General features: G+C 39.8%; 2 protein-coding genes across 2 annotated transcripts in view; one reads left to right on the top strand and one right to left on the bottom strand.

Moving 5' to 3' along the window:
• The first annotated feature begins 836 nt into the window (after nucleotides 1-836).
• Nucleotides 837-16352, top strand: OSGEPL1 (O-sialoglycoprotein endopeptidase like 1). The gene is made up of 9 exons (XM_056111612.1): nucleotides 837-1054; nucleotides 2482-2720; nucleotides 5157-5544; nucleotides 6359-6563; nucleotides 6640-6788; nucleotides 8170-8300; nucleotides 8414-8485; nucleotides 10820-10926; nucleotides 15154-16352. The coding sequence occupies exons 2-8, from the start codon at nucleotides 2503-2505 to the stop codon at nucleotides 10896-10898; spliced, it is 1242 nt and encodes a 413-aa protein (XP_055967587.1). The 5' UTR covers nucleotides 837-1054; nucleotides 2482-2502; the 3' UTR covers nucleotides 10899-10926; nucleotides 15154-16352.
• ANKAR (ankyrin and armadillo repeat containing) overlaps nucleotides 14429-27007 on the bottom strand; it is an 87667-nt gene continuing 75088 nt past the window's right edge. Inside the window, exons 18-22 of the mRNA XM_056111609.1 lie at nucleotides 26021-26138; nucleotides 22624-22733; nucleotides 20513-20709; nucleotides 16537-16583; nucleotides 14429-14778 (exon numbers count right to left, since the gene is read on the bottom strand). Coding sequence (XP_055967584.1) covers nucleotides 14528-14778; nucleotides 16537-16583; nucleotides 20513-20709; nucleotides 22624-22733; nucleotides 26021-26138 — 723 coding nt within the window. The 3' untranslated portion in view covers nucleotides 14429-14527. The remainder of the gene's footprint in view (nucleotides 14779-16536; nucleotides 16584-20512; nucleotides 20710-22623; nucleotides 22734-26020; nucleotides 26139-27007) is intronic.

Here is a 27007-nt window from a genome sequence, read left to right as displayed (position 1 = left end):
GGCTGGAGCAATAGCACAGCAGGTACACAAGGGCGTTTGCCTTGCACGCAGCCGACCTGGGTTCGATTCCCAGCGTCCCATATGCTCCCCTGAGCACCGCCAGGGGTGATTCCTGAGTGCAGAACCAGGAGTAACCCCTGTGCATCGCCGGGTGTGACCGAAAAAGCAAAAAAAAAAAAAGGTCAAAAGAAGGAAAAATGCACGCTGTGCCATAGGTTGTCCACAGAGCAAGCAAAGTTCCATACTCCGCGTATGGGATGTGCTTACCGGCCCCTAAAGTACAGGGGAAAGTGGCCCAAGGAGCCGCAAACTCTGCCATAGGTCCCGGGGTGGGAGTGAAGGTGTGGCAAGGGGTTACGTGATGGATGGGATGGGGGGGTGGGGGGGGCGCATGTTTCCACTGTGAAAGCACTAAGTATCTCAGGTTAAATCCGGCGATCATTCTTCTGAAACGGGATAACAAACTACCTCACTTTCGCACAGTAGTGTCCAACGTCTAGACAAAGGCGAGGAACTTTTTATTTCTTGCTTTTAATAGAGCGTTACTGTTTGCAACTTAAAGCTCAGTGGTCGGATAAACGCGTTCGGCCTCCGCGGGATCCATCCCTAGCCACCTGCCCTAGTCTCGGTCTCGTTACTTACAAATTTTGGAGGACAACTGCAGGCGCGCCACCGGGTCCGCGGCAAAGACGGCGCGCCGGTTTACCGCGACTCCCGGGGCAACGCCCCCGGGGTCAAGCCGGCAGGCGCGGGCGCCCGGGGATGACGTCGTTTCCGCGCGCCGTTTCGGACTGGGCTTAGCCAAGGGCATCCCCGGGCGTCTCTGCTAGGGAAAGGGGACGTTACGCCCAGGCAGGTGGGTGAAATTGTTCACCCCCTAATCGTAGCTGATGCTTTTGCACGTCCGGAAAAAAGGATCCCATCTGGGCTTCTGACTTTAGAGCACAGATCAGCTCTGGCTCATTCCCTGGGCTCAGTTTTTCTTTTTTTTTTTGGTCTGCAAGAAAGGTGCTTGGCCACGCTTGGAATTAACAACTGCAGGTTTAATTCCCTGGTGTGTGTCTTTCTGGGGTGTTCTCCCCGCAGCTGCCCTTTGCCCCTGCATGAGAGCCTTGGTCTCTAAACCCTGGATCCCCTCGGCCCCACTGGAACAATAAAAGGTCCTCTGTTTATTTGCTTTTTCTCCGTGTTGTTCCACGCTGTGGAGAAACATCCACAAAACTCCAAGAGCTGGTGATAGGGGCCATGAAGTTGCACATGTGGCACTTAGGAAATAAATACCAGACTGCTTGAGTGATGGGCTTTAATTGTTTAGGTTTGGGTTTTTTGCGGGGGTGGTTGGCGGGGGAGAACGACTTGATAAATCTATGCTCTCCCCCCACCCCCCAATTCTGGTCAGTGGTGATTAAATTACTCAGGGCTCTGGATGTCACTCAGCGGTCGAGTACTTACTTGCGTGTGTGAGGTCCTGGGCTCGAGCCTGGCACTGCAAAAATAGTAATAATAGTGATTCGAAATATTGTGACTAGTGGATGAAATAGTACTACAAGTGTGGGCTTTTTTTTTTTTTTTTGCCACTCTCACCTTTGCCGAGGAGGGCTAAATTCTTTGTGCCTCTATCCTGGCAGCCCTCAGAGACCATAAAGGGTGCTGAGAATAGAACCTGGGGTGGCTGCATGTAACGAAAGCTCCCTACCTATTGTACTGTCTCTCCAACCCAACCCAGATGTGGTTCCTTTAAGATGAACTTTATAGACCACTTGCTTTCAACCAGGATTGCTAAATCTTGAATTTATGTGAAATTTAGTTTTGAACTAAATGGTGAAATTATGGAAAAATTTTATATTAAGAGGGGTTTTCATCAAATGGATGTTTCATTTTGCCCTCATTGTTCAGTTTGTTTTAAAAAAAATACTTTCAAGAAATAAAAAAATAATTTGAAAAAATCACTTTCAACTTCATCTTATCAAAAAATAAATAGTTCTTTCTCGAGAACTTTCCCTGCATGTATTCTAATGAAACATCTACTGTAAAGAATAAAGATCTTGGTAAAAACAGCGTGAAAGTAATAATACTTTAAACAAAAATTAAATCTTAATTTTTCAGTCCCCCCTCTACCCCCAGTGAACAGTATATACATTTACATTGTTATTCACAGGTTGTTAGTCTTTTTTTAAAAAAACAAAAAACAAAAAAGACTTTTAAAAACTTTGGATTTTGTTATTGTTGTTGTGGGGCCTCATCCCCGATGATGCTCAGGGCTTACTTCTGGCTAAGAGCTCAGGGAATCACTCCTAGTGGGGCTAGAGAGACCACATAGGGTGCAGGAGCAAGCACTGTATCTGCTGTACTCCCATCTCCAGCCCTATACAAACTTTTCTAGAATCTGAATCTAAGCTTTCAGAACTTTGCTTCACTGAATATATCAGTAACTTTCATCAGTTCCTAATGATACATTTGTTTCTGTAATTCACTTTTTAGGACTTTAAAAACAAAGTAAGTATGCTAACATTGACTAAGACAGCAAGAGTTTTTTCTAAACCATCAAAAAGGAAAATTCATGAATTTTTAAGAAGTCTATATTATCCCAGCGAACGATTTTTTCATAGAGTAGTACTGGGAATTGAGACCAGTTGTGATGATACAGCAGCTGCTGTGGTGGATGGCAGTGGACATGTATTGGGAGAAGCAATACATTCCCAAACGGAAGTTCATTTAAAGTAAGTAGATTTTTCTTGTTTATGATTCTTAAATGGAAATGATGCTTTTGTATTTTCATGTATAGAAAGTAACTCTCTGGGACTGATTTCTTTTGTGCAAAAGATTTTAGTAACTGCTATAGAAAACCTATAGCCTGGCTTTAAGACACTTCATAATAATATCTCAATCTTAACTAATCCTGTTATCAAAAGAAACTAAGCTCATTTCCTATTCAGTAGATCTTAATGATTTTCCTTCATGATGCTTTATCTCTGTCTCATGTTTTGTGGTCTCAGCCTGAAGTCATAAGAACTCTTGGCCCTACTTCTCTCTAGTCTGTGTCTCTGGGGGAGTGGGAAGATCCTATTCATTTTTATATACATGCAACTTGTCTTGGTTCGTAAATAAATTGTATTAAGGCATGGAATCATGGTGTAAGGAGGCAAACTCAGATGTTTGCAGAGGACCACTAGGTAAGTTACATAAATGATTGATTTGGATGTAAAGTAGAAAAATCTGAAAGAGTTACTACTCAATTCCGGCTAGTTGACACCATAAAGATGTATAGACCTATGTTATTAGGTCATCGGAGTTTTCAATAACACTGGAAACCCAGAGTGTTACTGTAATATATCTCCAGATACTTTAAAGTAGCAGCTAACTCAAAATAATTAAAATATTCAACAGACAATATATACTTTCAAGTGATTCATTTATAACCTGAGTAATGGAAAAGTCTGCTATTTTTCTTTTTTTTTGGAGTTTCCTGGTTTGTTTTGGGATAGGGGACCATGTGGTGCAGGATATCAAACCTGGGTCTCCCACATGCAAAGCATGTGTTCCAGCCCTTTGAACTAGCTCCTTAATCCAAGTCTGGTATTATAAAATCACGAAACTGCATTTTAGTTCTGTTTTAAGTACTTGGTATTGGCTGTGACTTTGAATAAGTTCCTTATCCTTTCTCATGGGTAAAATGGGGATATAACATCTGCTTCATGGGATAGTGGGGAAGTTATATCTAATGTTTATCTAAAGAGGCTGCATAAACCTGCAGTTAAAATGGTAACATAATAAATAAAAAGGGCAACAGTTAATTAGGTGAAGTACTCAAAAGTCCTTGTAAGAAGATTAACTTAATTACTAAGATGTGATATATAGATCTATAAGTAAAATTTGTGGTGGAAGACAGCAGATAAAAGGAATATCAGAAAAATGATCCAAAACTTACAGCTATTATTTCTATGCCTCAGTTTCTTAGGCTTTTTTGGTTTTCCTGAATTCTTAAGACATTTGAATGTGTAAATGTCAACTGCTGGGAAGTCCCACCCTGGCCGCCTTATCTAAATCCTAGCTTCATAATTGTGAGTTATCACCCAATATAAGATCCGCACTACTAAATCACTGTATTGCTGTCCTCCCGTTGTTCATCGATTTGCTCTATCAGGCCCAGTAACATTGTGAGACTTGTTACTGTGTTTGGCATATGGAATACGTAGCTTGCTAGACTTTGCCATGCGGGCGAGATATTCTCAGTAGCTTGCCGGGCTCTTTGAGAGGGGCAGAGGAATCGAACTCTGGTCCAATGCCCTACCCACTGTGTTATGGCTCCAGCCCTACTAAATATGAGGGGAAATTTACAACAGAGAAAAGTTTCCGAATGCTCAATGACCAGAAGTTAATTCAAAATCAAGTATATTGCATATTAAGAGGCTGGAAATATAGTACAGGGATTAAGGCACTTGGAGAATCTGGTTCAGTTCCCAAGCATCGCCAGACGTTAGTCTATACACAGAGCCAGGAATAGGCCCTAAGATCACTAAGTGTACACGTTTCTCCACAAAAAATCAAGCATAATAAATCCTGAGGTATTTCTGGCAGTGCTTACCCACATTGCATTTCTTAGGGGATAGGAATCCTTGAGTGAACAAAATTGGGAGTTTTGAGGGGAGAAATTTGAACCACAACCGGTGGCGTTCTAAGGGCTTCCTTAGAATATTTTCTAACATTTTTTTTCTCTTTGACAGTTTCACTCATCAACAAACAAAATCATAGAAATTTGTTGTGCTTTTTTGAAAAATCAGACATTACTCCCTTCCCTATTAGGTATAGAGTTCTTACAATGAAGTACATTGTAAGGTTATACATGTAAAAATGCTTTTTATAGGTGTATAATTATTAATATGAAAATATACCTTTAATAATACTACCTACTGGCTTTTTCCCCCTTTTTTCGTTGTTGTTTACAATTTTTGTTTGTCTTGGAGCCATACCCAGCAATGCTCAGGGGTTACTAGCTCTGCACTCAGGGATCACTCCTGGTGGGGGTCTAAGGACCATATGGGATGCCCCCCAAAATTGAACCCAGATGCAAGACAGGCTCTCCACCTGATGTTCTATCTCTCTGGCCAGGTGTTCACATGCCCAGAAGTTCATAATGCTGTCTTTATTTCTTTCAGAACAGGTGGGATTGTTCCTCCAGTAGCTCAACGGCTTCACAGAGAAAATATTGAACGAATAGTACAACAAGCTCTCTCGGCCAGTCATGTGTCTCCAAATGAGCTCTCAGCAATTGCAACTACCATAAAACCAGGACTTGCTTTAAGCCTGGGAGTCGGTTTATCATATAGCCTACAGCTGGTACACCAGTTTAAAAAGCCCTTCATTCCCATACATCATATGGAGGCTCATGCACTCACTATTAGATTGACGAATCAAGTAGAATTTCCTTTCTTAGTTCTTTTGATTTCTGGAGGACACTGTCTCTTAGCATTAGTTAGAGGAGTTTCAGATTTTCTGCTTCTTGGAAAGTCTTTGGACATAGCACCGGGTGACATGCTTGACAAGGTAAATCTTTAAAATAATTCCAATATTTCTTTGAGGTTCAATTTTAATTCAGTATTAATAGATGTAGTACTACCATTCAGGTAAATATTTCTGAATAAAATCTTACAGACTGAAAAATTGTTTATGTGTGGTAAAGAAAGAAACAGAAGTATAGTGTTGTAGAACAGATTCTTACCTGTTCCAAATAAAATGGTAGGAGTTTTATAATACATAAAGGTGCAAATACTTTGTCAATACAGTTATGCTTTTAACCAAATGAGATATGTAAGAAACGTGCTTTGTAAAGTGTCAAAAACTATGAAAAAGCAAAACAAGAGTGTATGGAAAGGTCAGTTTGAGGACATTAAAGATACACAGAATTACAGGATTAAATATCACAATTGCCGACACCACTGATAGATTTCTTTTGCCTTTGTTTTAGAATCACAGAGCTCAGAATACACTACCCCCCCACCCCACCCCCGGTAAAAATAAATAAATAACCTGTGGCTGCTCACAACTGTAATGACTGGAGGAAACTGGGCCGGTCCTTAGATGAAGTCCCTCACTGAGTAGTCACTGTTTCCTTTCAATCTGTTTTCCATCCCCAGTAGAAAAGCAGAAGTAGATAGGAAGATAGTGACCGGCCATAACCTAGCAGGTTGTCAGAATGAGTCGCACTTTTCTTACTGATCACTAGCTATAGTCTATTAGGAAAGGGTAGCATGTTTTAGCATCCAGATTTTGTTGCCTTGGTAAAATTAATTTTATTTGCATTCTAGTTTTAGTACGTGCAACTTTACTACTCCCTCAAATTCATGTTTGTTTTTCCTAGGTAGCAAGAAGATTGTCTTTAATGAAACATCCAGAGTGCTCAACCATGAGTGGTGGGAAGGCCATAGAACATTTGGCTAAACAAGGAAATAAACTGTGCTTTGACATCAAACCTCCCATGCAGCGTGCCAAAAATTGTGATTTTTCTTTTTCTGGACTTCAACATGTTACTGATAAGATAATAATGAAGAAAGAAAGAGAGGAAGGTACGTTTCTGATTAGTCAAATTAAATAAAAATATAGTCCAGGACCTTGCCTCAAAGTACCTGCTCCTGCCCACAGGCATTGAGAAGGGGCAGATACTGTCCTCAGCCGCAGACATCGCCGCTGCTGTGCAGCACACAATAGCCTGCCACATTGCCAAGAGGACACATCGTGCCCTTCTGTTTTGCAAGCAGAGAGACTTGTTGCCTCAGAACAATGCAGTACTGGTAAGTTCTGTAATTTCATCTTAGGATAGTGTTTTAATGATAAAACAATAATGATAATCGTAAAACAAATATTACTATTTGTTTCTTTTCCCCTAAGGGTTTAATTGATCCATTCAGGAGAAGAATGACTTTGTGCTATCTGCTAGCCTTGAGAGTATGAAACTCGACAGAATAAAGGCTAAAAGGCCTTCACAATTGTACAGGAATATATTTTGTTACTTTATTGGACATGAGACAGTCCATATGAAGTAAAACCTAATGCTGTAGTTTCCCATTGAATTGAAAAAATGTTTTACATAAGAATATGAAAGCATTAATTGCTGTCATTTTAAAAAATAGGCCTGTTTCCTTTAAATTTGTCCTTTTATGAGGTTCATTGAAATGTTGAAATGTACTTACAGTTCATTAATAAACTTCCTGTTTTTGTAGCTATTTTAAACCTTTTTTTTTTCTGGTTTTTGAACCCCAGCTCAGGGACTATTCCCAGCCCTGTGTTTGCAGAGGGGGGTAGTAGGGGCCGAGAAGGGGATGTTCACTCTTGGAGATGTTCAGGGAACATGACTGCATGTTCTAGTAACTGAACCCAAATTTCCAGAATGCAGAGTATATGCTCCAGCCCATTGAACTTCTCTCTGGTCCTTAAACTTCATTCTGTTTAAAGCTATAAAGCAAGAAAAATTTCAATGATGATAGATTCACAAAATAGAATTACTTGACTCTCAGAGATAATAGATTTTTTGGCCAGGGGCCATACCTGACAGTGTTTAGGATATACTCCTAACTCATGAATCACTCCTGGCAAGGCTCGGGAGACCTTAAACCCCTGATTGCTGTACCATCTTTCTGGCTTCAAAGATACAATTTTTTGTTTGGTTTGATTTGGGGGGAGAAAGGGCTTCCCAATCGGTGCTCAGGAGATCCTTGAGTCCAGTCATTACTCACCAACCAGGCCATTGGTTCAGCTCAAGGGCCCAATGATGCAATGCTGCTTGGAGAACCTTGTAGTACCAGGAATCAATCCCAGGTCAAGTGCATGCCGGGTGTAGACCTCAGGTGTACACCACTGTACTATCTCCTAGCCCCAGAAAATAGTTTTTAAGAGTAAGGTAGTAAAATAGGGGGAGATGCTTATAAGTAAAAACTGCAGGTTCTAAAATACTGTGTTGTAGTTGTTAGTTTTAAAAAAGATTAGAAGAAAATATATAACAAGTGACAGTGAGCAGTATGTGGATAATACTATTTTCAGTTTTAGACTAAACAGATTAAACCATTCAAAATGTGATATTTTTGTTTTATATAATGTTGACTTTTTTTTTTTAGCTAACAACTTGGTGTAGATCTGTGTGGCAGTTGTTAATTTTGGACTTCTCAATTTCTTCAGGTTGTGTCTGGGGGTGTTGCGAGTAACTTTTATATCCGAAAAGCTCTGGAGATAGTAGCAAATGCAACCCAGTGCACTTTGTTGTGTCCTCCTCCCAGGCTGTGCACTGACAATGGAGTGATGATCGCATGGTAAGCCCCAGCACATCTGTGCTTCCCTTAGCATCATGCAGTACTCTCATTTCATGTACTAAATTTTCCTTTCCTATCAGGCTATTAATTTTATTTTAATGATTTATATTTAGGAATGGTATTGAAAGATTGCGTGCTGGCTTGGGCATTTTGCATGATGCAAAAGACATCCGCTATGAACCAAAGTAAGTGGTAGCATTCAGTTTTTATGCAAGTTGCATTATAAAACTTTTGTCAGGGATTTAGCTCAGTGACAAAGCACATGCTTCACATGAATGAATTCTGGGGTTTGCTTCCTGTTTTTGTCACTGTCCTTCCATTGTTCATCAATTTGCTGGACCCAGTAACGTCTCCGTTGTGAGACTTGTTATTACCATGTTTGGCATACCCAATACGTCACGGGTGGCTTGCCAGGCTTTGCCGTGCAGGCGACATACTCTTGGTAGCTTGCCAGTATCTCCGAGAGGGGTGGAGGAATTGAACCCCGGTCGGTCGGGTCAGCTGTGTGCAAGGTAAACACCCTACTGCTTGTTTTTCCATAAGTTTTTCATTAACACTGGCCATACTTGAAGGGTTTCATTAATTTCTTTTTTGAACCTAGGAGGTAGATAACCTTCTAAAAAGTTTTTTATTTATTTATTTGGCTACAATTAACAGTTATAAAAATTGGAACAAATCTTTGGCTAGAAACAGGCAATAGGAAAGGGTGATGCAGTCCCTTACTTGCCACCAGAATGGAAGCAGTGTCCATGGCCTGGACTTTTATATCAAGATATTTTCAGTACCACAGTATGCTGGGAAACTTAAAATATACGAAAACGGAATTAGTCATGAGACTGCTTTGCAAGATCTCTGCACAGGCAGCTGAGAGATGGCCAAAAAGATAATGTCTTCTGCATCTTCTGTATTTTCTCTCTCAAATACAAATTCTACACCATAGCAGTTTTTCATATTTTGGTCTAAGTTAATTCTGTTTCATAACCTAACATAATTCTAATTTGGCCTTGATGTAACTGATGTTTTAAGGCTTTTTGAGTATGATAATCATCACAATAAATACATAAACCATAGACTATTAAAACTGATTATAAATGAAGTTTAATTAGAATTGGCAAAATGAATTCCTGTGAATTGGTGGTCTGGCCTCAAGTAGATTACAGTCTAATCCAGTAATGCCTTCTTTTTTTAATGTTTTCTGGTTTTGGTGCCACACCCAGCACTGCTCAGGGGATGCTTCCAGTCAGACCCTTGAGTGTTACTCTTGACTGTGCTTAGGAGACCGTGCAGAGCTGAGATCTCCTGCTTGTGAAATATATACTGCAGTTCATTAAACTTTCTCTCCCTCCTAGTGTTGCTTCTTTTTTAAGGTTGGAGGATACCTTTTTCCCCAGGTTGGGGTCTGGTTATAACATAAAGTATAAATACAGAGGTAGAAAGTTAGGACACTTGTCTTGTATACCCCTAACCAGTTCAATCCCTGGTACCACATGGTCCCTGAGCATTATCAGGAGCAACTCTTGAGCACAGAAATGGAATTTGCCCCCAGCACAGCCAGGTGTGGCCCCAAAACCAAGTAATAAGTTTTTTAAAAAACATAAGTAGCAAAATTATGAGGCCAAAATTATTTACTGAGGCAAAACAGAAAAGAAGGCCTCTCTTCCTAATGGTGACAAAGGAAAAAAAGAAACCAGCTGAACCTCAGTGAAAAACTGATAAAAACCTGGGGAGTTTCTGTAGTGTGAATGAGTGCAGTTTTGGCAATAGATGAATGATAAGTGTTTAAGTTTTAAATTTATTTATATACATTAATTAAGATCAATAGAACCATTTCTTTTCCTTTTTGTTTGGGTTTTTTGGGTTTGTTTTTGAGCCACAGCTTGCTGTACTCAGGGGTCACTCTTTGCAGGGCGGTTTCTGGAATCAAAACTCGGTCAGCCATGTGCAAGGCAAGTGCCTTACCTGTAGGCTGTACTATCCCTCTGGCCACAGCAATAGAACTCTTTCAAAAACATCTCAGTCCCTGCTCTTGACAGTACAGCAGGTAGGGTATTTGCCTTGTACAAACTGACCCAGGTTCAATTCCCAAAGCCCCAGGAAGAAAGCCCCAGGGGGTAAGCGGGAGTGATCATGAGTGCAGAGATAAGAGTAAGCCCTGAGCAATGTTGGGTGTGACAAAAAAAAAAAACAAACAAAATAAAAACAAAAAATATCTCAGGAAAGGGCAGGTAGGGCGAATTAAAAAACATCTCAGTTCCCATATTCTTTCCACTTGACTATTATAATAATAATAGCTATTAGAAATAGCTAAAATATTTAATTTCTTTTTAATGAAAGAATACCCTTCACCTATTATTTAGATTTGATGTCCTACTACATACAACAAGAACTGTCACCAAATGTGATGAATTATATATTTGCTATGTATAGTGTTTTGCCAGAATTCTAAGAAATTAGTTTACAAAATTTGTGGCAAATCATGAACAAATATTTGAAATAAATTATGTTTGATTCTGTTGTAGATGTCCTCTTGGAATAGATATATCAAAAGAAGTTGGAGAAGCAGCCATAAAAGTACCAAGATTAAAAATGAGCATTTAATTTTTATTTTTTTCAGAAAGTCCTAAAGGTAATATTTCACATTGTTTTTATTTTTTAATGTAAAGCACTGTAGAATATTGTTCAAGACTTCTTTTTTTTTAATGGGAACCAGAGAGACAGTACAGCCGGCAAGGTGCTTGAGCACCATGAATGTGGTACAAAAACAAAAACAAAACAAAACCCATAGACTTCCTTTCTTTTTATGTCTTGCATTTGATGTTTAACCTGATCTTCTGAAAAAATATAATAATATCTTCTTATTGGGAGTAGCACAGCAGGTAGGGCGTTCGCCTTACAAGTGGCCAACATGGCCGACCCGAGTCCAATTCCTCCGCCCCTCTCGGAGAGCCCGGCAAGCTACCGAGAGTATTCGATATGCCAGACACAGTAACAACAAAGTCTCCAATGGAGACGTTACTGGGCCCGCTTGAGCAAATCGACGATCAACGGGAGGGCCTTTACCTTACCTTTACCTTATTGGGAGTAAAGATTATCAGATAACAAAATAAAACATCTTATGGTGAAAATAATGTAATATTCCTGGCAGGAGAAAGAAAAATCTTGATAGAAATAACAGTGATTCTTAAATTCTATGGGCTGGAGCGATAGCACAGCGGTAGGGCATTTGCCTTGCACGCAGCCAACATGGCCGACCCGAGTTCGATTCCTCTGCCCCTCTCGGAGAGCCCGGCAAGCTACCGAGAGTATCTCGCCCGCACGGCAGAGCCTGGCAAGCTCCCCGTGACGTATTCGATATGCCAAACACAGTAACAACAAAGTCTCCAATGGAGACGTTACTTGGCCCGCTCGAGCAAATCGATGAACAATGGGAGGACTGTGACTGACTGTGACTTAAATTCTATATAATTAACCCATGTTCTGTAGACCTAAATTTTCCCCTTTTCTTAATCAGCATAGTAGAATTCATTTTGTGGCTTACATCTAAGCATTAGTCTACTTTTCTGACAAAAACAGGTTTAGAAAAGTATGCTGGTCAAAGATGTACCAAATTCTAAATCAAGACAAAAATCACTTTCTCTAGCAGAAGCAGCAGTCATTATTAATTATAAAAATATATATTACTCTCTGGAAAATGAAGAATGGGGTGTTTATCTTTCTAAAAATCTATTTGAGCAGCTCTCAGGGACTATGCAGACTCATGCACAGAAATTGGGACTCATGCTAGGCAGTAACACTCTAAATTCCCCCAATTTAGGTGCACTCACCAGACTGGGGAACCTACCCCTTCTGCCAGTTATCCAGAAGAAAGCAGCCTCATCCCCCAGGGACTACGTGGACACCCAATTCCACAGTGCTGCCATGTCCATGTGCCTGCTACGCTTTACCGCCTCACTGACTGTTAGGGTGGATGGGAAACTACAGGATCTTAATACAGAGCCAGAATACTCTCCATAACAGGCCCAACTACTAAAAGGGTGGAACTAGATCTATCCCTGTGTGTCCCAATCAAATGCCATTAAATGGTAATGGAAAAGTCAGAATAACAGAGGTATAGAATCTAAGGGAAAAAAAGTAATTAGAGCTAAAGATGGACACTTACTGGGAAGACTAGGTCAATTAAGGGAAAACTAGATCAATCAGTATTAATTCTTAACGACTGACATGCACCAAGGGAAGAATCATCAAAGTTTATAAAGCTTCTGCTCACAAACCTAAAAAAAAAAAAAAAAAAAAAAAAAAACCCGCACTGATGGAAACAGAACAGTAGTGGAAGACTTCAGCACTCTACTTTCACCATTAGACAGGTGAACCAAACAGACTTATTACCTTTACTACTCAAGCTCTTCCAAAAATATTTAAGAAATCCTTCCTAACAGCTTTAAGAAGTCAGTGTTACACTAATAAAGCAAATAAAGATGCTACCAAAAAAGAAAACTTCAGACCAGTTTCCTTGATGCAAACATTGATGTCAACAAAATCACAGGGATCACTCCTGGCAAGCTTAGGGGACTTTATGGGGTGCCAGGGATAATACCATGGTGAGCACTTGCAAGGCAGTCCCATTACATGCGGTACTATCTCTCTGGCCTCAGTAACAGCCATCTTTAACAACCCATACCCAATATCATTTTCAGTGGTGAGAAACTGAAAGCATTCCCTCTGAGATCAAACACAAAGCAGGGTTGGTGCTAGTAAAAGAGAAACATGCACATCAAAACTCTTAAAGAGGGGCTGGAGCGATAGTACAGCAGGTAGACCACTTACTTGCTTTGCATGCTGTTGATCTGGGTTCTATCTGTGGCATCCCAGGTAGTCTCTTGAGCCCCGCCAGGAGTCGTTCCTAAGTTTAAATCCAGGAGTAACCCCTGACCACTGCTGGATGTGGCCCCAAAACTAAAAAGAAAACAAAACAGAATGGATTTTAGAGTACCCTCTAGTCAAAGAAATCTGTCATTGTAAGCCATATAGAATATCAAACCTTGTGGGGCAGGTGCAATGATACAGTGGATAGGGCACTTGCTTTTTAAGTGGCTGATCTGGGTTTGATCCCTGGTACCCCCTTATGGGCTGCCTCCCCTCTCCCCTCCTCTCCCTCCCCAGCACCACCAGAAGAGATCCCTGAGTGCAGAGCTGAAAACCACCGGGTATGGCCCCCAAACAAAACAAAACCAAAAAAGCCAAATCAAACTTTTCCAGCTGTGGGGCTAGAGCCATAGAATAGTGGGAAGGGTGTTTGCCATGCACATGGCCGACCTGGGTTCAATTCCCAGCATCCCATATAGTCACCTGAGCACCACCAGGAATGGTTCCTGAGTGCAGAGCCAGGAGTGCTCCCTGAGCATTGCCAGGTGTGACCCAAAAAACAAAAACAAAAAGAACAAAAACACAAACAAAAACAAACTTTTCCAGCTGCAAACCATGGATAATTTATAAATAATGTGGGGAATAGTAATAAGTGCATTTTTTTTTACCATACTTTAGTACTTGATGGGTAGGGTGATTTATTGTATGTAGCAGTGTAGCACTGTAGCACTGTCCTTCCATTCATCGATTTGCTCGAGCAGGCATCAGTAACTGTTTTTGGCATATTGAATACGCCACGGGGAGCTTGCCAGGCTCTGCCATGCAGGCAAGATACTCTTGGTAGCTTGCTGTACTCTCCGAGAGGGACAGAGGAATTGAATCCGGGTTGTCCACGCGCAAGGCAAACGCCCTACCTGCTGTGCTATTGTTCTGTCCCTTATTGTATGTAGGTATGTATATATGTATAGTACTGGGGACAAACCCCAGAGCCTGGCACACACAATGTGCCCTGCCACTGAACTGCATCCCTGGCTCCGTAATTCAAGACTTTCAGAGACTCCTGCAGCTATAGTATTTAGCGTTAGAATTGTCAAGGTGTTGCAGTGAGTGTTCACATGTGGGCTGTTTTGAAGCATGCCTCTTTAAGCTCAGCATACCAATTTCAGTATAGTTTTTACACTTGATAGATATATACTAACGAGCTGGGACATGTTTAAATGCAGGTGTTCTTGGACAGAAAATAGTATTTAACAAGAATTTAGACTTCCCACGCAAAAAAGATAACTCAGTTATGTGTATTTTACCACAATTAAAGATATATTTTAAAAGATTGCTCAGGAATCCTCTCAGACTGAAATAACTTTTTATTGACTTTCTGCAGGCTCTAGGTTAGTTTTCTGTGCATTTTTCCCAAGTTGGTTCAAAAACACTATTCTTGGTCTTGATACTTTTACGATATCTGTTGAAATTGTGGTTGAAAATGAAAAAGGATTCTGAGAAACAGTGGTCTTTTTTGATGCTTGAAGGAGTCCCATGAAGTTAGTTGCAGGAGGAATTAAAGTCAAGGAATCTCTTGGTTGTATTTTAGGTTTTGATTTTTGTCTGTGCTCTTTCCCTGAAAATTAGAGATCCACAGTTAAATAAAATATTTCTTTCTCAAGACTAAGAGCCACAGCTTATTATAAGTTCATTATTCAGACTTCTATATTGTTCAATTTTCTTCACATCACCAAAGCATACTAAAAGAGCAGATCAACAGCCTCTGGACCTTTAGATGTTAGTGATTAAAAAAAAAATTGTCTGGGTAAGGATATGTTGTCAGCTTTTATTTGTCAAACTGGCATTTAGAAAAGAACAAATGCCAACTATCAATACCATTGGTAAAGGAAGGGAAAATTTAACACCCAATAAAGTGTAAAAGACATATGATAGCTTTACACTGAAATTACATTTTTTCTTAAGTTGACTTTACCTTTTTTTTTTTCCTTAGGTTACCACAATTCACTTCATAGAACTTACTGGTAGACAGATGTTTACAAGCTTTAAAGAAGGAATGAGACTGCCTTGATTCTGATTTGTAAATTATTCTTACATTAATGCCACACACAGAGAAAGATGATTTTATTTTGTTTGTTTTGTTTTGGGGCCACACCCAGCTGTGCTCAGGGCTGACTCTTGGCTCTACACTGAGGGATCACTTCTGGTGGATTCAGGATATGGGATGCCAAGGAATCAAACTTGGGCCAGCCACATGCAAGGCAAGCTCCCTGCCAGCTATACTATCACTCCGGTTCAAAACAAGATAAGTCTTGACCCATTTTATTAACAAATAATTTTCCACATATTTCTAATATCCCTCAGATATTCCCTGAATAAATGAAATTCTTTTTTCTTTTACTCTCTTTTCTGTTCTCTTCCTTTCTACTTGTGACAGCAGCAAACTGATCTTTACTTTTAAATGGTTCCAATCTTGTTTTTGACTATATATAAGATGATATGTCAAATAAGAATCATTTTGGGGGGCTGGAGTGATAGCACAGCAGGTAGTGCGTTTGCCTTGCATGCAGCCGACCCAGGTTCGATTCCCAGCATCCCTTATGGTCCCCCAGGCACTGCCAGAAGTCATTCCTGAGTGCAGAGCCAGGACTAACTCCTGAGCATCGCCGGTGTCACCCAAAAAGCAAAAAAAAGAAAAAAAAAAGAATCATTTTGGTCCTACAGTTCGAGGACACACAAACAAGCATTAAACAGTGCATGAAATCACAAGTAATTTATTTTTCCTATTAGATAAATGTAAGTAAAATGATAAGATCTGAATCTGCTCTGACAGGCCAAGGCTACTCATCCACCATCTACCAATTATGTGCAAAGCTGTGCAGAATATCGATGGGAAAAAGAAATGGCTTCTGCCCTAAGAACTTATAGAGTAGATAAGTTGTAAGTAAAACAGAAAGTAACAAAATAAGTCATATTTCTATGTCTTTAAAATAATGGCATTTCTATGGACGATATTTTTTCAGTTACTGCTATTGGCAAGGAAGTCCTTAAGTGAAATCATTCGCAGAGGCCTGAGAGATAGCACAGCCAGTAAGGCACTTGCCTCTCATGGAGCTGACCCAGGTTCAATCTCCAGCACCACATATAATCCTCTAAGCACAGAGCTAGGAATAATCCCTGAACACAGCTATGTGTGGTCCAAAACAAAAAAAGATTATTAACATGGGCTTACAGATAGAAAGTATACAGGCATACAGAATTACAAAAGCAAATGTTTATAGATATATTGCTTTGGTGATTTTTACTTAAAAGTTGAATACGATTTTAAAGTGTAAGGGCTAGAAGCAACCTCAGAGATAATCGAAAACTCAATTACCTTTTTTAAAGACAGGAATTATGGATGGTCCTCCATTATTCTCCAAGCTGGAAAAAAAATTTTTTTTACACAAAAAAATTAGAAATATTATATAGTATACCCAGGTACCCTGTTATAATCTCAAGTAATCTAATTCATGCATGTTATCTGTATAACTACACATGTAACCTGTATTTTATATGTACTCACTCATATTTAGAACATTAGATCTGCTTAACCAGGAAAAAGAAGGACATTTTTGTAAGAAAAGACACTTAGCTTAGGTTTTGAAGAAATCTTCAAATAGATTCAAGCCGGGGGGTAGGGAGGGAGTGGAGGTTGTTTCCACCAGAGGGTACAGAATATGATAAATTACAGTACTACTAAGCAGTATGCATTATCCAAGGGCACTGAATAATCTTGTGTTGCTGAATAATCTTGTATTACCACCAGTAAGATTTCTCTGTACCTGCTTTAGAGTTTACCCATCCAAGCAGGAAAGATAGTATAGGAGTTGAAGTGGTTGACTTGCAACCTGCTAAACCCAATTCAAATCCTGGACATCACTTGCCTTGCATGTGTCCCATCCAGGTTTGATCTTCCCCTGAGTATTTCCAGGGGGCACTCCTGAGTACAGAGTCAAAAATAGCCCCTGAACACCCCTGGATGTGTGTAAAATATCCATATCTATATAGATATAGATAGTAGATAGATAGATAGATAGATAGATAGATAGATAGATAGATAGTAAGTATACATACTTCCAAGGACACTTATAATCTGTCATTCTTAAGACGAGGTGGGAATGTGGGAACAGAAGTGGTATAACTCCTTGAAAACACTATCATCCCAACCACAATCTTTCTGTTTCTAGTCTCCAGTAATGTAATTATGGAATATTTGTAAAAGGATATGGCTTTCTATCCCAAAGGTTTCAGATAGACCTTACCAATTATTAAGTGAATTTTCTATTGTTTCATTTAAGCTAAAATCCACAGAATTGTCGAGAAATTTTAAAGAGAATAGTACATATAAATGTTTCGAATGCATAGAACTGTTAGGTATAGGAGTTATTTCCTTACTAGTTCCATCTCATGTGGTAGCAATTTATAGGTTTATAGGTTTACTAACCACTGATTGATACTTAAAATCCTAGAATTTCAATTCTTACCTCAGTCACTGGCTGGAGCGATAGCACAGGGGGTAGGGCGAACATGGCCGACCCGAGTTCGATTCCTCCGCCCCTCTCGGAGAGCCCAGCAAGCTACCGAGAGTATTCAATATGCCAAACACAGTAACAACAAAGTCTCCAATGGAGACGTTACTGGGCCCGCTCGAGCAAATCGATGATCAACGGGAGGGCCTTTACTTTACTTTTACTTTACTTTACCTCAGTCACTGTAAATTTATAATTATGGCTGTTCCCAGCAGAGGGCAGTAAAGTGTACTGAGAAAAGGGTAGCACTGTCCTCCCATTGTTCATCGATTTGCTCCAGCGGGCCCAGTAACGTCTCCATGGTGAGACTTGTTACTGTGTTTGGCATATTGAATACGTCACGGGTAGCTTGCCAGGCTTTACCTTTTACTAATTCCCTAAAATTTGTGTTATGGACAAGCTATGGGAAATACAGTATAAAATAATATTTCCATTGCATTGCACTGTAGCACTGTCCTCCCATTGTTCATCAATTTGCTCGAGCGGGCCCAGTAACATCTCCATTGTGAGACTTGTTGTTACTGTATTTGGCATATTGAATACGTCACGGGTAGCTTGCCAGGCTTTGCTCTGCGGGCGAAATACTCTCAGTAGCTTGCTGGGCTCTCCGAGAGGGGTGGAAGAATTGAACCCAGCTCGGCTGGGTCAGCCGCTTGCAAAGCAAACGCCCTACCGCTGTGCTATTTCCATTATTTATACTAAATTACTTTTTTAATAAAGACATTTTTTTTAGCATTCTCAATTTCCCTGATTTATCGTATAAAATTGGTGATCAGGGGCCAGAGCAATAGTAGTACAGCATGTAAGGAGCTTACTTTACACACTACAACCTGGGGTCTATCCCTAGTACCACATATGGTCCCCCAAGACCACTAGGACTCGTCCCAGGGTGCAGAGCCAAGAGTTAGCAGGGTGTACCTCCCCGTTCAAAAAAATAGGTAGTAAAAGCAACTGGTGCTGGCACGGATGTGGCGAGAAAGGGACCCTCCTTCACTGCTGGTGGGAATGCCGGCTGGTCCAACCCTTTTGGAAAACAGTATGGACGACTCTCAAAAAATTAAAATTTGATCTGCCATTTGACCCAGCTATAGCACTCCTGGGAATATATCCCAGAGAGGCAAAAAGGTAGAGTCGAAGTGACATCTGCAATTGTTTGTTCATTGCAGCACTCTTTACAATAGCCAGAATCTGGAAAAAACCTGAGTGCCCAAGAACAGATGACTGGTTAAAGAAACTTTGGTACATTTACACAATGGAGTACTATGTAGCTGTTAGAAAAGATGAAGTTATGAAATTTACATACAAGTGGTACTACATGGAAAGTATCATGTTAAGCGAAATGAGTCAGAAAGAGCGGGATAGACACAGAAAGATTGCATTCATCTGGGGAACATAAAGCAACAAAAAGGGAGATTAACACCCAGGAATGGCTGAGATTAGTACCAGGAATTTTGCTCCATGAATGGAAGGCCAGCCACAGGCTCTAGGTGAAAAGGAAGCTCAGATAGAGAAGAGAGTACCAAATGAAAGGTGTTGTGAGGGCCCTCCCAGGGTGGGAGAAGCATGCTAAAAGTAGTCGATAGACCAAACATGATTGCCACTCAAAGCCTCTCTTGCAAAACACAGTACCCAAAAGAAGAGAGAGAGAACAAGGGGGAATACCCTGCCACAGAGGCAGGATGGGACGGGAGGGGGGGGATGAGGGGGGATGCTGGGACCCGTGGGGATGGATGACGGGCAGTGGTGGAGGGATGGGCACTTGATCATTGTATAACTGAAACCCAAGCACAAAATTTGTAAGCCTATAACTGTACCTCATGGTTTTTCACTAATAAAAAAAGAAAAAAAAATTTTCTGACAGTATACAGCAAAAAAAAAAACAGACAATAAATAATTTATTTAAAAAAATAGGTTGTCAATTTTAGGTTTCCATTTTTCAAAGATTAAAATTGAAATGATTCGGAAGATGTACTTGTCTTTATGTCTAAGATTGATTTCTAGAACAATGACACACTGTTGTGATGTTGTGATCCAATTCTCAAGTTAATAATGTATCTTCAGTGAGTCCATTTTCTCTGTATGAATTGTGCTATTTGCAGATAAGACTCGTAATTGAGCTTCAAGAAATAAAGTAGTACATTGTAAGAAGAGTTGCCTCTTTTTTGATACAGAAACTTAAATTCATGGTGAAACTATAAACCCAGAGTCAGAATGTGCTAAATAAATGCTAGGCAGACATGCTAGAAGTCTGACCACTCAGAAGCTAGCATTTAATTGTTTGCATCTTAGTAGTTCAACGTAGGTTTGGACAAAGTTCAGAAGACATGTTTGGCGCCCCAGTCATGGTGGGGCTCCTTCTTAGTTTAGAACTTACAGATGTATCCAAGTTTACCCAAAACTGATTTTCCTGGGTGAGTGTTGGAGGCAATCAGTCTCCCAAATTATTTGCTTAAATATGACTCATCAGGATCAGGATGCTCAGCACAATAGTGCTTACCTTGATATGTGAGGCCCTGAGTTCTATCTCCAGGACCACGAAACAAGTGATTAAACGTGGCCAGATAGGATTTCTCAAAATCAGTTGTGTTTAAAACGTATTCATGCTGTTGCTAGTAATTAAAACAGGCTTTGGCAGTAGACTTTTTAATAAGGTCTATCACTGGGTTTACAAGGTATATATTCATAAGAAGGATAGTTGTTCTTGTTTGATCTTTCTTAAATCTTTCACAAGCTCCTCTGTTAGTAATTTTACAACTGTCATTTCTAATATAGGTACAATACCTTAAGGAAGGGAGTCCAACACTTTGTTGCCTTTGGAATTCCTTTAAAAATGCTGGATTAATACTTGCATCCTTGCTGATATTATTTGTTATACGAAGGAACTGATTGGGTTTATTCCTGCATTCCTTTAATATGATTCGGAAAGCAGTTGCATTGTAACTTAGGTAGCCAAGAGCACAGGAGCAAGCTGTGCGAACCTAAACCAAGAAGAAACAATTCCTCCATAATCATTGCGCTGTGTTCTTAAAATAGCTAACCTACAAGAAAATCTCTTAGCCATGATATATAATAAATGTGTGCCAACCAGTAGCAATCTATAGAAGAAAACAAATGCTAGAGAGAGAAAGAGAGAGAGAGATTGGTTTCTAGTAGTTGTTCTCAATCCACCACAGCATTTTAGAATTAACCAGTTAAAAAATAAAATAAAACCCACCAACTGAATTAGACTCTGGTGGCAGTAGAATCTAGGTATTTGTATTATTTTTAAAGAACCAGATGATTCTAATAAGCAGCCAGATTAGGAACCCTGGAGTTAGAACTAAGACAATGAGTCTTCATCTTGATTTTACATTTAGCTTGATTGTACACACCTATATAGCTATGAAAATAACTCACTTCCCCCCTAAAATAGAGGTTCTGATTTCACTTCTCCCCTAAAATAGAGGTTCCCAAAATTATGTGGCCTATCACCCCTTTTCAGGGAAAAAATATAGCCATTCCCCCTTGATACCTGCCTTTTTCAAAGGAACAAGTTAAAAATGCACCCAAGGGGAGCAGTATTATCTACTTTGGGAGAAAGACTGTCCTAAAAATCTATGATAAGCTATGATGGGATGCAGCCTTGGCCTCACTGCTTTCCAAAACTTCTCACCGCTTAATAGGTAAGAGACTCTAGGATAAAAACAAGCCATTATGCCCAGATAGATATTTCAGCTGTAAGGTAGTTGCATCACACATGGCCAACTCAGGTTTGATCCCCTGCACCTTTTATAATCCCATTGAGCCCCATCAACATTGATCCTTGAGCAGAACCAGGAGTAAATCCTAAGTATGGTCAGATGTGGCCCAACACTCTCTCCCCACCCCACAAAACAAAACAAAAGGCGCCATTAATGGTGTTCAGGAAAACAGTTCTATGTATGCCATTCAGGAAAGCAGTTATTTTTTTTTCCCACTGAAACCTGGTCTCTGGTTCTTGGTGTATGGTCCATGGGCCAGCTACTTCAGCCTCAGAGAACTTGTTAGAAAGGTATAGTCTGGGGTCTACATTGAGATGTATGAGATCTGAAATTCTAGGAATGGAGACTGGCAGTCTCTGATGCAACAGATCACCCAGTGAGTCTGGCACAACCTGAAGTCTGGAAAAATGGTGTCTTATACCTTGAGGGGCAGTGTAGGAGAATACTTAGGCAAAAACCCAGTATAGCCAGTCTGTCCCTCACATCCTCATCTCTGCTTGTCATAGATAAGAAAGACTCCTAATGGACTGTACCATCATTCATTTCAATTAATCATGGAAGTATTTTAGCAAGATCAGAGAGAACAAAATAATCATTTTTGTGACATATTTTGAAATATTTTAATTATAAGTCTGTGTCATCGGTGTACTTGTATTTTGAATCTTAAATTTTGAAGTTAAAACAAGTGTGCGCGTTTTGTGGGAACCAGATTTGTGGATGGGAGATGTAGTGCTTGAAAAACCATCTCATTCCCCAAACTAGAAATTCCATTAAATTATACAGCAGTGGAAATGCTCAGGATAACTTGGTGAAGCCCCTTCCACTTAGGCAGCGGTTGATCTGAAGAGGATCTAACCTTCCAGGTTTTAATAAGACCCAACTGCCAGGCTGAATCTTGTTTGGGGCTAATACTCTGTATGAGCCAAAACTCTACTTCCATATTCCTGAACTGCCTGTTGCACGTATCCCGGATTAGTAACATACTTAGTTCTAAACTTCTTGAGTCCAATAAGAAATCTGTGGTTAAAGAGTGCCTGACATTGTAATACTAGCTATTGCTATATGGTACAGTTAACCAGTGGAGAAATTAAACCACAGAAGTGAGAAGTGCAAATATGTTTTTCGAAGGGCAATTTTAGAATTAGTTTTTACCTCATCTATTCCTGAGTACAAATGATAACAGAGACGTTGGATTGTTCCTAATGTAGCAAATGCTTCCGGAATACCCGGTCTAGAATGAGCCAGGCTAGCTATTAAATTTCCTATAAAATAAAACAGTAAAATGGCTTGTTATTTGATTTATACTTATGTCCTAAGTTTTTGTTCCTTTGTGCACATTATTAAATATTTGAGCCACAGAACATCTCTATTAAGAAATATGGAGAAAAGACATGTGTAATATTAGTTAAATATGAACTAAACCATCCCCTAATTTATTATTTGAGAAGTCAGAGATATAGTACAGTTGGTAGGGTGCTTGCTTTGCATGAGGTCAACCCAAGTTTGATTAGTGGCATCCCATATGGTCCCACCTGTGCACCACCAGGAGAAATTCCTGAGAGCAGAGCCAGGAGTAACCCCTGAGCATTACTGGGTGAGACTGAAAAACAAACAAAACAAAAACTGTTGATTTGATACTATGTTATTATGTCATTATTTCAGAGGTGCTCTTTCCCATTGTTTTAGAATATATTTTGTTTTCCGGTTTTAGTTTTAAAAAAATGTGAACTGGAGTTGGAACAATAATGCAGCAGGTAGGGCACTTATCAAAAAAAAAAATGAGTAATCATGATTGGATTGAACTACCACAAGAAAATGTAAATGTGTCCTTTTTGCAGTTCAAAAGCAATGGCTCTGGGCTAAGCAGATAACTCTTAGCGCCCCCCCCCCCCCCTTCCCCACCTTCAGTCACAATAAAGAGAAGAAGGGGCTTGTAAGGAAAGCTCTTAATGGTGTTTCAGAATCAAAGTATCGATTATTGAAGTTTAAAGACACTGAAGTTCTTTGCATAAAAAGAAATGTCTTGAGGGTAACAAAGCAAACTTGTCATTAATAAATATGCATATTTATGCTAACAACTTAAAACAATAACATTCAAATTTATATTTTGTTTTTGGAACTTTGACCAGGCACTCTTTCAGAATATTGTACCTATATTGGAGTTAAGTATAACACATTTAAAGATGAATTGTTAACAGTTGTGGATGAGTACCTTAAGTAGGTGAGGATTTTGTTTTCTTTTTCTTACATTTTTTAGTTTTGGTTTTGGGCCACACACAGTGGTACTCAGGGATCACTCCTGGAAAGGCTCGGAGGACCATATATGGTGCCAGGGATTGAATCTGGCAGCCATGTGCAAGGCAAGCACTCTACCCACTGTACTGTTTCTCTGGCCCGACAAGTATCTCAGGTTTTAACAGGGTTTTTCTTCCTTTTGTGTGTTTGTTTTCAGATCGCAGCAGGCATCAGGAATCACTCTTGATGGTGCTCAGGGAATTCCATGTGGTGCCAGGGATTGAACCCCGATTGCTTTGTGCTGGTACCCACTATACTATCTCCCCTTGAATATTTTTTCTGGTTTCCATTAGAATTCAAGGAACATTTATATTTATTGCTCATCATGGGGAGGGTTGGGTTGTACAGTGTATAGCAAAACTTGTCTAACTGTTGTAGACAGTTCTATAAGGGAAAGGCCCTGGACAATGAAACAGCTCAGCTGAACTTCTGGGAGCAAGGCTGATCCACTTTGTGGATATGGATAAGACCCTGAGGAGATTGGACCCCTCTCCATGAAGGACATTCGTCAGATACCCTCAGACCTCTCCCTTAATCTGATTAACTTTAGTGATTCAGCCCAAAGAAGATCATCACTACTCCCAACCTCCCTGGTAACCTCCTTAGCAACGAACTTTTACCTAGAAAGAAGCCCCACATGGGAGCAGGTTGGAGAAACCCTATAAAAGCCACCTCGAACAAAGGAAGCCTGTGCATACGCTGCCCAAGCCCATGTGCTTCTTGTGCCCACATGGCCGAGCACATGTGTCACCCAAGCAAGTGTGTCAACTGCATCTCCCCGAAGCTGGCATTCTCTTGAGTGCATCTCTCTCTCTCTCTCTCTCTCTCTCTCTCTCTCTCTCTCTCTCTCTCTCTCTCTCTCTCTCTCTCTCTCCCCCTCCACACCTTCAGAAACCATCCAAATAAAACCTATTTACTTCACTGCTTATCTGCTCCTGAAATTTCTTTCTGTGAGGCAAGACAAGAACCCAGTAACCCTGGGTCCCAGGTGGCAGAGGCAGTTGGGGAGAAAGTGATCATCTTTCTCCTCGTTTCACATAAGTCAGCTATGGGGCCCTCTGGCATCATAATGACAACTTTGTTTTTTTTTTTTTTCAGATTTATATTTTTAAAGGCTTGAGTTTATTAAAGATCTGGCTGAGAAGGGTGAGAGGTGCATGCCACTTTATGATGGGAAATAAGAAGTGGTGATCCAAGGGAACTAAGAGTAAGGAGAGAGCAGGAGGTGGCTCAGGGACAGATCATTTATGTTCCATTGAATCCAAGTATGTATGTCATTTGCTAGAGTACAAAGCCCAGCCTTTTTTTTTTTTTAGAGTTGATTCCTGCCAACCTGAGAAAAATAGTATTTGAACGCTGATACAATGTGGCATTTCTTTGCGAATAACCTTTAAACCCACCCTGACTATTTTCCAGGCCATGGAACAGCTATGACATGGAATTAATAGTATCTACACGAAAACATAGTAATTATTTATTTTAAGCAGTTTTTTCCCCCTAGCTTTTGTCCCTAAGACATTTGTTTGCTTGAATTTTCTATACTTGCCAAGTAAATACTCTAGGAAAATATTTTTTCATTGACTCACTGTGAATTACCAAGTTACAGATATGTATGAATGAGTTTCAGACATGCGTTGTTCACCAACACCTATGAAAATGTTGATTTTATGCCATCAAGCAGTCTACTTTCCTCAGTTCAGTTTAAAAACATAATAATCATTCTTTGTATCTGTTTTGGTATTGATTTGTGTTGCTTTAAAATTGATCTATAAACCAATTACCTGATCAACTGGAGGCTTAGATTTGGACTATACTTACATTACGACTATAAGAACTCTACTAAGCCTCTTTTTCCTTTTTTTAAAACTATATCAAGAGAATAGAGACTCTTACATGTTAGCAAAATGTGCATACATATTAGCCAAAAGAAAATTAGATGTGTATATCAGTGTAACTATCCCACAACTATCATAAACCAAGGTGTAAATTTTGTTGTTGGTAGTAAGGGTTTGAAAAAAAATAATGAAACAAGGATGTCATGTTCTGAGTTAACTTTCTCTGATCAGAATGCAGAATAGACTCCCATCATTCCATCAAGACACAGTCTGCAGTTCCATGGAACTGATATCCATGATCTCTCTCTTCAAACATGGTGACATAGCATCATACTTAGTATTTTTTTATTGTTGAGATGACAAAATATTTTTTGAAAATAGTTCTAGGTCAACACAATTATCATCTAGTCATTACTTACCTGTCAACATAATAGTATTGGGTTGAACTGAATAAAGGCTTTCAACTAAAATAGTAACTCCTCTTGCAGACAAAGCAACATGGTCCACATCTATTATGACTTTACCCAATATAATAATCTAAAAGCAGAAAAGTGGAGAAGGATTGAACATTTTCTACTCAGCATCTCCAATTAAACTTTTATAATTGTTCTTTGTATTCGGTTGGTTTGTGGGGTGGAGGGTTGGTGTACTTCGCAGGAGGGTAAGAAAATGTTGAATTGTTTCTGTAGAACAAAAACAAGTTTGGTGGTAGGTGGAAGGAGCTAGAATCCTTTCTCCATCCAGTCACTGCAGTGACTATCGGAAGAATATAGAAAGGATAGGGCTGGAGCGATAGCACAGTGGGTAGGGCGTTTGCCTTGCACTCTGCGACACAGCCGACCTGGGTTCCATTCCTCCGCCCCTCTCGGAGAGCCTGGCAAGCTACCGAGAGTATTTAGCCTGCACAGCAAAGCCTGGCAAGCTACCCATGATGTATTCCATATGCCAAACACAGTAACAAGTCTCACAATGTTACTCGGCCTGCTCGAGCAAATCGATGAAGAACTGGAGGACAGTGACAGTGATGTTCTTTCTACTATTTTTGCATTTTGAACTGAGTTCATAGGAAACACTTCTACTAAGATCAAAAAAGAAAGAAAAGACAGAAAAAGAATGAAGAGTATAGGAAGAATCCAACTATTGTAGTTGTGTCAGGTTGAAATATAATCAAGATACACAGTTTAAAAACACTAAAATATTTCTCCATCTACTTCCTTGAAACATGAGTGATGTTTCAAGTGATGAAAATGTCACAAGTGATGAAAATACATTAACTGTCTACCATCCTTATAAAATGTTATGAGATCAGGTTTGCCGACTAAAGGTAAAAGTACCTTTTAACTTGTAAGACTCTCATAAGGGAAGAAATTCTTATAAATCATGAAGTTTTCTCCTCACCTCAAGTT

The sequence above is a fragment of the Sorex fumeus genome, unplaced genomic scaffold (genome assembly GCF_029834395.1).
Source record: "Sorex fumeus unplaced genomic scaffold, SorFum_2.1 ptg000014l, whole genome shotgun sequence".
In the NCBI taxonomy this organism is placed as follows: Eukaryota; Metazoa; Chordata; class Mammalia; order Eulipotyphla; family Soricidae; genus Sorex; species Sorex fumeus.
Note: the sequence above shows the minus strand (reverse complement) of the source record. Positions and strands in the feature narration are given on the sequence as shown.